General features: G+C 44.7%; 1 protein-coding gene across 7 annotated transcripts in view; it reads right to left on the reverse strand.

Annotated features, from left to right (window-relative positions):
- Positions 1 to 12,776, reverse strand: part of ATP11B (ATPase phospholipid transporting 11B (putative)) — a 192,847-nt gene that overhangs the window by 109,558 nt on the left and 70,513 nt on the right. For all 7 annotated transcript variants that reach the window (XM_077290435.1, XM_077290439.1, XM_077290436.1 and 4 more), the window contains 2 exons: positions 3,143 to 3,190; positions 955 to 1,019 (listed from right to left, as the gene is read on the reverse strand). In XM_077290435.1, the coding sequence (XP_077146550.1) occupies positions 955 to 1,019; positions 3,143 to 3,190 (113 nt within the window). The remainder of the gene's footprint in view (positions 1 to 954; positions 1,020 to 3,142; positions 3,191 to 12,776) is intronic.

Genomic DNA, 12,776 nt, shown 5'->3' on the forward strand with positions numbered 1-12,776 from the left:
TTGTTTCACTTGATAATATAATTTATACCAAAAACAGTCATTAATCTGGTTAGTCATATTGGTTGGCTATTATTTTGAACACTACTGTATAGCGCACCCACCGCACACTGTCAGGATTCTCAGTTATTGCTAGTGAGAGCAGGCAGTCTAGAAGTATGAAATCACCTGCCAACTAGATGTGCTCGGCCTCGCTCAATAAAAGTGAATACAAGTGCAAATCGTATACTTGAAGTCACATGATGGCTTGTTCTTGCTTGCAAAACCAGTGAAAGCTTGCAGTGTGCACAGAAGTCTGCAGTCAGAGTAGCTGCAGACTTTCACAAGAACACCAGACAACCCATTTAATGAAAGTCTATGAGAGCTTTGTTCTGCGTCTCAAAGACTTACATTGAAAAGTGATTACCGGTCACACAGAAGATGCTGTAATGAACCAGCTAATGAAACCTATGGTCACTTGATCCAGGAGAAATCAGGCTTGAAAATGACAGAAGGCAGTAATAAGTATAAGTTTTTATGTTATTTATAAGCTGAGATATTAACGAAAATTGGTTTTACGTCAGCCATTTTGTAAAATCCAATATGGCGGTCACGTGGGACTCGGGGCAAATGGAAACATTGTTTTTCGTATTGCTTATACTATAACCTTTCCAAAAATGTATAGTTTTCAGACTCTCCAAAAAATTCCGGCGAAGGCCTAAATCAATACATAGTGAACCGGGCTATAACTGCTAAGCACTTTAATGAACACACTTAACATAGTTTACCAATAGCTAACAAATGGTGAATATAATAAATAAATATATATATATATATATATATATATATATATATATATACACATACACACACACACACACACATACGTGTGCCGTAGTGAGACTTCAAGCATCCATGTAATGTACGCAAAAGACATTTACAAACAGTTTGCACATTTTATTTCCATTTACAACATACCAAAAATTTCCTTTGTGTTTTTCAACCTTGTCCCACGAAGCAAAAGATTTTCAGTACCAAGAGGCCTTTATCGAAAGAAACAAAGTTAGATAAATATGTAACATTTGCTTCCAACAACCAGGAAAACCTGAAAAACCTAGCTAGACAGTCTTTAAGAGAATAAAATGTGGATTACATGTTATAGGTTGTAAGTTAAGTGGAGGCCAAAAGTGTCATGTGAACAGAGCCCAAGTGTAAAGAGTGACATACTGTGCCATTTGTCGGGTAAAATTTCACTGTAAAAATTAAGGAAAAAAAAAAAAGAATATATTTAAAACGTATGCAATTTTTTTCTGAGACCATTAAATACAGATGTATGCTAGCCTGCTGATGAAATCTTATGGACAAAGTCTGCATGTTGCAAGCTTTTCTGGCATACAAGCTGAACGTCAATCACAAGCCCAATTTGAATGTAGTCTTATCCAAAACACAATCAGCGGCTACTATATTTCATTACTGGATAAAACTGGATTACTTAAAATGAATCTCCTAGTGTGTCTGCTTTTATTAAAGGTGTTGTCCCATAAACAAAGTACATTTTAATTATCAGATCTTGGAATAATATAATAACAATTGGAAGTGTGAAACATTTTTTCCTGTGACGAGATGATCTTATAAATGTTCATGGAACAAACATGTATATCTCCATATCATAACAAATCAAGAGCATCTTTTTGCACAACTTAGTTCTGTGCTATCTATTTTTATTTTTTAAATTTACCGGTAGCTGCTGTATTTTCCACCCTAGGCTTATACTCCAGTCATTAAGTTTTCCCAGTTTTTTGTGGCAAAGTTAGGTGTCTCGGCTTATACTCGGGTCAGCTTATACTCGAGTATATACGGTAGTTGTCAAAATGTGATCATCCATAGACGGATACTTTCAGTGCAGATTGGACAGTGTCAGTGTACCGAATTCACCCCAACTGATTCTACTGACAACAGTGCGGATTTTATAATCTGCACCGCATGTCAACTCTTTGTGCAGAATTCACTGCAGATGTATCACTTTAATGCCAAAATATGAGCATCCAATTAGAAGCATAAATGCAGCGTTTCAGTGTGAGCTTTTTCTTGTATGCAGAAATTCTTCTGTGTTTAACAGTTCAACCACATGGATGATTTCATGAAAACTCATGAGGAGAATCATAAAAACGCATTTGCATTTGCACTCTTAAGTGCAGCCATCCAATATTTCTACATGGCATAATTTGCACCAAAAACATAAAAAAAGGAGAAACAAAGCCAAAAAAAACCCCGCAATAATCACAGCAGATTGTTATTGTATTATGAAGACACCTCATGGAAAAAAATTCATATCCACAAGTGAGAGCTTGGCCCTAACTTTTATTTCAATGACATGCCCTATTTTACTCTGCCTTACTGCCCCTAAATATCTACAAGAAAACCTACATCTCCATTTCAGCATCAGCTGAGGTAGCTGCATTTAAAGGGAATCTGTCACCCCCTTGGAGGTACTTAAGCTATTAATACGGGCATACAGATTATAGAATACTTAAAATAGTCATACTACTTGTATGCTTCATATTTGTGGTCTTGTTCCTCAGAAATCATCTTTTAATCCTTTATGTAAAAGCGATCTTCCAGGCTCTGGGGTGTGCGGTGTCTGGAAGAAAACTCCTGCCTCCGGTCTTCAACTGCGAGCCCGTCACCTCCCGTCAGTGTCACAAGACCCTGAGACACCTAGTGGTTGTCCCGTGCCTGCACCCTACAATTGCGATATTCCACCCTTCTATGGGCATTGGCATCTTGTTTCTTCTACGCAGACACACGGATGCTGATGGGAGGCAACAGGCACGCAAATGAAGACGGGAGGCAGGAGTGTTCTTCCCGGCACTGTACACCCCAGAGCCTGGAAGAACACATTAACACAGGATTAAAAGAGGATTTCTGAGAAACAAGACTGCAGACATGAGGCATACAGGTAATGACATTTTAATAGGTTTTCCCAACTGGACAACAATAAAAAAAAAACAAAAAAAACCCACACCACCACAGTTTAGGTAATAAGGAAGCCTAGAGCCTAGGACGACTTCTTTACTCTGCTCAGACTACAGGCTACAAACAAGGCTGAGAATTACAGTTTGGTGTCCAGTGTGAACGGGAAACAAGAAACATGAACCAGAATTACCTTACAATATCCTCTGAATGTTCCTGCACGGTCATTCTTCCAACAAACCTAAGCAAACATTTACATTGCATCAGTACATACTGTAAATATGATTTATTTTAAGTTACATTTTTCACCATTTCTGCAGTAGGTATTTTTAGCCAGATAAAAACGATGTCAGCAAACAGTTATATACCGTAAATTTTACAACTTTCCAAAATATTCCCTGCATCAATTCCCAATGGTATTCAAGATCTCTGCTTGCAGTCATTCACTAGGAACCTTGAGGTTTTACTCTTGGGATAACCACCTGCCCATGACCTTGCGAGGCTCACACAGGTGCAGGGATCGGTACAGGGGAGCTCCCCTAACTGTATAGTAAATGCACTAATTCTTGCACAGGCTGGTCCATCTGACGCCCAGGACAGGTTTTCGTCCCATACAAGCAGAAATCTTGAAATGTGTGAGGAACAGATAAAGAGAAAATAGACTGGATAATTGTATAATTTTTCATTATACAAAAGTTAACAATTATGAAGCTGAAAATCTCTTTAATGAGAAACTAAATATTTACAAATGTTTTATATAGTCTTGGTCTTTAACAGCAGATTGGTGGAAGTCCAGGTCCTGAGACCTCTCTGATCGCTCTAAAAGCCACAGGCCAGCTTCTGTCTGACCGTGCACTCAGGAGTAAGGAGTACGAATTCAATAGAAAAACAAAGCACAGAGACCCCGTCAAAGCTTTTACACCAGGACAGAGCTCGTAATTGGCCCCAAATTGTGCGACTTTTGGCATTTTCTCAGATGGGGAAGGACAGAGGATTTCCCTGACTGGAGTAAGTTTTCTGGCAAGCCACTCATCAATTGCTCCACAGTCATTACCTCTTCATGAATCAGGAGTGCCCGACTCCAACACAACCCCTAATCAACATAGACGAGAAGAATCACCGGCCTTGATGAATCGGTGCCACAGACTTTCTGTTTATTCTGAATACTGAAGTCTGCTGCATTCATATTTTAACTTCCATCTTTTAAATTACATCTTTTTAATTATGAATTTGAATTAGACTGAATTGGACTGGAAGGTAACAGAATACCAAACCACTACAATGTTCCGATTTCTTTTCTCTTTCACCCCCATACTACTTTCCTTCTTACAATCTCCTGCAATCCCTGCACCTTGTAAGGGACTAGTCATTTCTTCCTCCATCCTCCCCAGCCATCTCACCTTCTCCTCAGAACTGTTCCTCCACATACAATCCTTTTTCTCAAGACACACACCGCCGCATCATGTCCTATCCTGCTCCCACCTTCTAATGCTCTGTCTGCTACTCCTCATTGCTGGTGACATATCCCCAAATCCCAGCCCTCCCCAACACACCCCCACACTCATTTCTAACCCCCTGCCACGATCCTCTGCATGTTTTCCCAACCATGATAACCTCATACCCATTCATCCAGCCCCCACTCCCCCGGTCCCCTTACCTGGAGCACTATGGAACTCACGCTCCGTCCGCAACAAACTGCCATTTATCCATGACCTCTTCATCACCAACAAATTCTCCTTCCTCGGCCTCACTGAAACCTGGTTCACTCCCTCTGACTCGGCCTCTCCAGCTGCGCTCTCCTATGGCGGATTCCACCTCTCTCACAGCCCTCGCCCCAGCAACAAACGTGGTGGACGAGTTGGCTTGCTCCTCTCAGAGACCTGCTCCTTCACTCCAATCCCGTTACCACCCTCCGCTACTCTTCCCTCGTTTGAGGTGCACTCTGTCCGCATCTATTCCCCCTACAACCTCCAGCTGGCTGTCATCTACCGCCCCCCAGAACTAGCCATCTCCACCTTTCTCGACCACTTCACCACCTGGCTACTTCATTTCCTCTCTGTTGACATCCCCACTATCATCATGGGTGATTTCAATATCCCCATTGACACTTCCACCTCAGCTGCCTCTAAACTTTTATCACTGACTGCCTCCTTTGGCCTCACTCAATGGTCCTCTGAGGCCACTCACAAAGATGGCCACACTCTGGACCTCATCTTCACCCGCCTCTGCTCCCTTACTAATCTCATTAACACACCCCTCCCCCTGTCTGACCACAACCTACTGACATTCTTTTCCCTCTCCTCTCCTAGTGTGCAACCCCCGCTCCACAAACTCCCTCGCAGAAATCTCAAACATCTCAACTTACAATCACTCTCGGAGTCCCTTCTCCCTCTTACAGACATAGCCTCCCTTCATGACACAGATGATGCTGCCACTTTTTATAACACCACAATAACAGCAACACTCAATTTGGCCGCCCCGCTCATGCATAGCAAAACTCGTACACTCAACAGGCAGCCCTGGCTGACCAGCCTGACCAAAGAATTGAGACGGGCTTCCAGGATCACTGAGCGGACATGGAAGCAATCCCGCTCTGCCAATCACTTCAATGCATACAAGCAGTCCCTCGCCAGCTTCAAGTCCGCGCTCACTGCCGCAAAACAAACTTACTCCTCATCTCTCATATCCTCCCTGTCTCACAACCCTAAACAGCTTTTCAACACTTTCAATTCTCTACTCCTTCCCCCAGCACCTCCTCCCTCCCCCCTCATTTCTGCTGAAGACTTCGCCTCTTTCTTTAAACAGAAGATCAATACGATCAGAGAAAGCTTTGGCCCACAGCGCCCACTGCCCCTCTTAGCAGCTCAACCCTGCTCCTCCAAAACCAGCTTCTCCACCATGACAGAAGATCAGCTCTCCACCCTCCTGTCAAGATCACACATCACCACCTGCAAGCTCGACCCGCTCCCATCCCACCTCATCCCTAACCTTTCCACGGTCTTCATCCCAACCCTAAAACATCTCTTCAACCTCTCACTCACAACAGGTGTCTTCCCCTCATCCTTCAAGCATGCCAAGTTCACACCCATCCTCAAAAAGCCCTCCCTCGACCCATCCTCTGTGTCTAGCTATCGCCCGATATCTCTTCTCCCTTATGCCTCCAAATTGCTGGAGCAACACGTCCATCTTGAACTGTCCTCCCACCTCTCCTCCTGCTCCCTCTTTGATCGGTTACAATCTGGCTTCCGTTCCCATCACTCAACTGAAACTGCCCTAACTAAAGTCACCAATGACCTACTAACTGCCAGGAGCAAGCGACACTACTCTGCCCTCCTTCTCCTGGACCTGTCTTCTGCCTTCGACACTGTGGACCACTCCCTTCCGCTACAAATCCTCAAATCTCTTGGCATCACAGACTTGGCCCTTTCCTGGATCTCTTCATATCTGACAGACCGAACATTCAGTGTCTCCCTCCCCCACACCACCTTCTCACTTCGCCCCTTGTCAGTTGGTGTTCCTCAAGGCTCTGTTCTAGGACCCCTACTCTTCTCCATCTACACTTTCGGCCTGGGACAGCTCGTAGAATCCCACGGTATGCAGTACCATCTCTACGCTGATGACACACAGATCAACCTATCCGGACCTGACCTCACCGCCTTACTTACCAAAATCCCGCACTGTCTGTCTGCTATTTCAGCCTTCTTTTCTGCTCGCTTTCTACAACTGAACATGGACAAAACAGAATTCATCATCTTTCCCCCATCTCACTCTACCCCTCCACCAGACCTATCCATCAATGTCAATGGCTGCTCACTTTCCGCAGTCCCACACGCCCGGTGCCTCGGGGTGATCCTCGACTCTGCCCTCTCTTTCAAGCCACATATCCAAGCCCTTGCCTCCTCCTGCCATCTCAAACTCAAAAATATTTCCCGGATCCGCTCATTCCTTGACCGCGACACCGCAAAAACGCTAGTGCATGCCCTTATCTCCCGCTTCGACTACTGCAACCTCCTACTCTATGGACTCCCCTCTAGCACTCCTGTACCACTCCAATCCATCCTACACTCTGCTGCCAGACTAATCTACCTGTCTCCCCGCTATTCCCCAGCCTCTCCCCTATGTCAAGCCCTTCACTGGCTTCCTATCACCCAGAGACTCCAATTCAAAACCCTCACAATGACATACAAAGCCATCCACAACCTGTCTCCTCCATACATCTGTGACATGGTTTCCCGGTACCTACCTACACGCAATCTCCGATCCACTCAAGACCTCCTTCTCTACTCCCCTCTCATCTCTTCTTCCCACAACCGCATCCAAGACATCTCCCGTGCTTCCCCCATACTCTGGAACTCTCTATCCCAACACATCAGACTCTCGCCTACCATAGAAACCTTCAAAAAGAACCTGAAGACTCACCTCTTCTGACAAGCCTACAGCCTGCAGTGATCCTGAACTTACTGAACTGCCGCACAACCTGCCCTACCCTCTCCTAGTGTTTCATCACCCATCCCCTGCAGACTGTGAGCCCTCGCGGGCAGGGTCCTCACTCCTTATGTACCCGTGTGCCTTGTTTTTTGCTCATGTTTAATGTATTTGTCTATATTTGCACCGTATTCACATGTAAAGCGCCATGGAATAAATGGTGCTATAAAAATGTATAATAATAATAATACCAATTTGCACAGCTATGTGCTTTTCCCTCCTGAGCTGCAAAATTCTGAGGAATATCTTGAGCAATTAGTGGAGATCTCCCTTTCTATACATAATTTGGCAATTAGAGATGAGCGAACTTGTTCGGAAACGTTCGCCAATTAAAATTTGGTATGACTGTTGCACAACCGGATTTGTGTTTGGATTCCCGAGCATTTTCCTCAAAATCGGAAAAATTTGGCCAAAGTTCAGTATATGATCGAGTTTCCACTAATGCTTTGGCTAGGACAGTGATGCTGTATGATGTGGGGAAGGGACAAGTTTGATGGGGAGGGTGTGGGGAGAGGTCAGAGTAGCATTGGACTGTATTTTCTTTTATTTTATTAACTTAATGTGTGGAGATTCCGGCAGCCAATCAGGATGCAGAAACCATCCACAATGTCCAGACACAAGGGCTTCTGTCATTGGCTGCCGAAGTCACATGCCACTCTCCAGAGACAAAGAAGACATGTTTATGCGCCCTTTTGTCAGTGGAACAGTGCAGACAAGCTGCTCCAGCAAACAGTCAGACAGTTCTGATAGATAGGATCCTGTGTGAAATCGACCTTCCAGCATTTAGTTTGTGCTAATAGTGTGGTCCAGACACCAGCCCACATTTCAGAATCTGAATCCATTTTGCTAATAGTTTGGTCCAGACATACTGTCTCAGCAAATAAAAACTGAATATTAATTTAGCGACAGGTGACTGACAGGTCTGGGACGGACTAGAGTTGTGAAATAGCTGGCTGAAAGAGGGAAAAGGTACATCCAACATGAGTGGGGAAAAAGCTAGGTTGTGTTGGAAGGGGGAATAGGCTTGGTGTTCAAGGTGTACGTGGGTTAAGTGGTAATGTTACTGAAAGCTCTACTGAACAAACGTCGTCTATTCCTATCCAAAGATAACGGACAACATAAACAACATCTGTTACTGGACAGGCTACTCTACTCCCTTTCCTTGGCAGCCGCAGAGGGGTATGCCTTGTAGATAAAGGCCAGAAAGGGCATGTGCTCCTCTGGATGGCAGCACGGTGGCGCAGTGGTTAGCACAGCAGCCTTGCAGCGCTGGAGTCCTGGGTTCAAACCCCACCAAGGACAACATCTGCGAAGAGTTTGTATGTTCTCTCCGTGTTTGCGTGGGTTTTCTCCGGTTTCCTCCCACATTCCAAAGACATACTGATAGGAAATTTAGATTGTGAGCCCCAACGGGGACAGTGATGATAATGTGTGCAACCTGTAAAGCGCTGCGGAATATGTTAGCGCTATATAAAAAAAAAGAAAGAAAGAAAGATGGCAAGCGCCGCATCAACTAGCCTCTCCTCCACCTTATCACACACAGTACAATCCTCAGATGTGGCACCCCAATTACACTCATTTCCCCCTGCATCACAACTCTCCAACCGCCCAACTGATTGTGGGAAACCACAGATGGGAGAGTCTGTAGTGCTGTCCACACATACTATTCCATGGGAATCAGATTTGCTCCAAAGATTAATATAATCAAGAAAGGAAAGCAACTGCACCGATGTCTGTAGTGCTGTTCACACATTCTATTCCATGGGAATCAGATTTGCTCCAAAGATTAATATAATCAAGAAAGGAAAGCAACTGCACCGATGCCCCAAGTTTTTTTCAGTTGAATCTGAGCAGAATCCAGACTCTTGTCACCAGACGTTAACCCCCGGGGGTGGAGGCGATCCTGATAAGACTAAGATACCTAAGGCGCACGCAGACTGTACTGCACTGTCAGGGCAGAAAGAGGAGGAGGGTGACTCTTGGGGTGAAGAGTGGGAGAACAGAGAGGATGACGATGAGATTGTAGATCCCCTTGGTGTGAACCCAGAAGCACGCAGCTGAATAGCTCAGCAGAGGAGGTGGAGGAGGAGGAAGACGAGGAGGTTATGTTGAGGCTTGCTGCACAGACACTGAGTGATGCAACCACGACAAGCACTGCATCCTCAGCCACATCTATATTTTTTATTTATGTACTCATATGCAAAGTCTGATGTATTTATTATTTCTTGATATATGATAAACAATCCTTTATCGAGACCTGAACCTAGCATAGATGTGATATGCTTCTGTTCATTTGAATTTTTCTTTCTTTTTCTATGGATTTGTTAATAGACATATGTCGGCTGTGAATAAAGATTCTTTATATCATACGGATATTCTACAGAAGCATCATTTTGAGCGCTGAAGGTCTTACTATAAATTTGTTGCCAGCAGTCACTGGTCTGCAGTTTGCAGAGACGGCAAGGGTTGCCTAGACTGAGACTTTTTTGAGAACGCAAAGGATGACCCACCTCACGTTATCGTTTGCAAAAAAAACCAAAAAACAATCCAGTAGTTGCAAATATTTCAATAATTTGACTAAAACAAGTATGAACCGGCACATGCGCGATCAACATGCGTTAGTTTTGGAATCTTACTGCGCTAAAATGCAGACTAGCAGGCCTCGCCAACCACCGGCCATCCCATTAACCACATCTGCTTCTTTCTCCTCAGTCACCGTGAAAAGTGTTCTCACACAGGTCTCCGGCAGCAGAACCTCCACTTGTTTACCCCCTACAGTCAAAGTGAGTGAAAGCCCATAAGCTGAGAGGACTGCAGTTTTTGTTTCACCAAGCAGATCACATCTTTCTCAATCCACCATAACATCTCCGCCTGCACCTCACTCACAGTCCAGCCGTTTGTCGTGTTCTCCCTACTCCACCCTCTCTCAGCACAGCAGCCAGCCCTCGGTCCCGTAGTTGTGGTCACGTAAAACAATGCTTCCTCCTACACATGCCAAAGCGAAGAGCTTGAACTCCATCTCCAAGCTGTTGGCCACGGAAATTATGACTTTCCATCTGGTGGATACAGACAGTTTCCGAAAGTTGATAGCCGGTGTAGTCCCCCAGTCGTCATTAGTTCTCTTAAGAAAGCGGTGCCTGCGCTACACCAGCGAAACAACATTACCCGTTCCTTGTAAAAATGTATGCCTCAGGGGTGCATTTCACCACTGCCACCTGGACGCGCAAACATGGCCAGGGGAATTACATTTTGCTGACTGGAGAATGGTGACTGTGGGGGCAGGCAGGAAAGGGGCTGCTCCACAAATCTTGGAATCCGCAAAGCTTGCAAGACAAACCTCTGTATGTTCCTCCACCGCTTCTGCCTCATCCACATCCTATAGGGCCTCCACCGGCCCCATCAACCTCTCCGTTAATGAGACATGCATTCCAACAGTGCAGAGACAACTCCCCCCACAGCACTGCGCAACCAGGGAACACCACAATCAGGCAGTGATTAATCCCTTAGCGACTGCCGATACACCTTTTAACGGTCCGATTTCCTATTTATTTCCCTCTCCTCTGATATGATCTAGCACATCAGAGGAGAGATAAATGGGGTCCCTGAGCCCCCCCAGTAGCTCCGATGTCCCCCAGTCGCTCCGGCTGTGTCCCCCGGCCCTCTGCGCCTTCTTCCGGGAAGGAAATGGCGGGCGCATGGGCAGTGCGCCTGCCGAGGTCTGCCAGCTGGCACCCGGCAACAATAGATTTTTCTTATTGGTTCTTTTTAATCACTGTGATAGACCCTATCACATACAGTCATGGCTAAAAGTATTCACACCCCTGCAATTCTGTCAGATAATACTCAGTTTCTTCCTGAAAATGATTGCAAACACAAATTCTTTGGTATTATTATCTTCATTTAATTTGTCTTAAATGAAAAAACACAAAAGAGAATGAAGCAAAAAGCAAATCATAGATCATTTCACACAAAACTCCAAAAATGGGCCAGACAAAAGTATTGGCACCCTCAGCCTAATACTTGGTTGCACAACCTTTAGCCAAAATAACTGCGACCGACCGCTTCCGGTAACCATCAATGAGTTTCTTACAATGCTCTGCTGGAATTTTAGACCATTCTTCTTTGGCAAACTGCTCCAGGTCCCTGATATTTGAAGGGTGCCTTCTCCAAATTGCCATTTTTAGATCTCTTCACAGGTTTTCTATGGGATTCAGGTCTGGACACATTGCTGGCCACCTTAGAAGTCTCCAGTGCTTTCTCTCAAACCATTTTCTAGTGCTTTTTGAAGTGTGTTTTGGGTCATTGTCCTGCTGGAAGACCCATGACCTCTGAGGGAGACCCAGCTTTCTCACACTGGGCCCTACATTATGCTGCAAAATTTGTTGGTAGTCTTCAGACTTCATAATGCCATGCACACGGTCAAGCAGTCCAGTGCCAGAGGCAGCAAAGCAACCCCAAAACATCAGGGAACCTCCGCCATGTTTGACTGTAGGGACCGTGTTCTTTTCTTTGAATGCCTCATTTTTTCTCCTGTAAACTCTATGTTGATGCCTTTGCCCAAAAAGCTCTACTTTTGTCTCATCTGACCAGAGAACATTCTTCCAAAACGTTTTAGGCTTTTTCAGGTAAGTTTTGGCAAACTCCAGCCTGGCTTTTTTATGTCTCGGGGTAAGAAGTGGGGTCTTCCTGGGTCTCCTACCATACAGTCCCTTTTCATTCAGACGCTGACGGATAGCACGGGTTGACACTGTTGTACCCTCGGACTGCAGGGCAGCTTGAACTTGTTTGGATGTTAGTCGAGGTTCTTTATCCAACATCCGCACAATCTTGCGTTGAAATCTCGTGTCAATTTTTCTTTTCCGTCCACATCTAGGGAGGTTAGCCACAGTGCCATGGGCTTTAAACTTCTTGATGACACTGTGCTCGGTAGACACAGGAACATTCAGGTCTTTGGAGATGGACTTGTAGCCTTGAGATTGCTCATGCTTCCTCACAATTTGGTTTCTCAAGTCCTTAGACAGTTCTTTGGTCTTCTTTCTTTTCTCCATGCTCAATGTGGCACATACAAGGACACAGGACAGAGGTTGAGTCAACTTTAATCCATGTCAACTGGCTGCAAGTGTGATTAAGTTATTGCCAACACCTGTTAGGTGCCACAGGTAAGTTACAGGTGCTGTTAATTACACTAATTAGAGAAGCATCACATGATTTTTCGAACAGTGCCATTACTTTTGTCCACCCCCTTTTTTATGTTTGGTGTGGAATTATATCCAATTTGGCTTTAGGACAATTATTTTTGTGTTTTTTTCATTTAAGACAAATTAAATGAAGATAATAATACC

This window comes from Ranitomeya variabilis, chromosome 2 (genome assembly GCF_051348905.1).
Source record: "Ranitomeya variabilis isolate aRanVar5 chromosome 2, aRanVar5.hap1, whole genome shotgun sequence".
NCBI lineage: Eukaryota > Metazoa > Chordata > Amphibia > Anura > Dendrobatidae > Ranitomeya > Ranitomeya variabilis.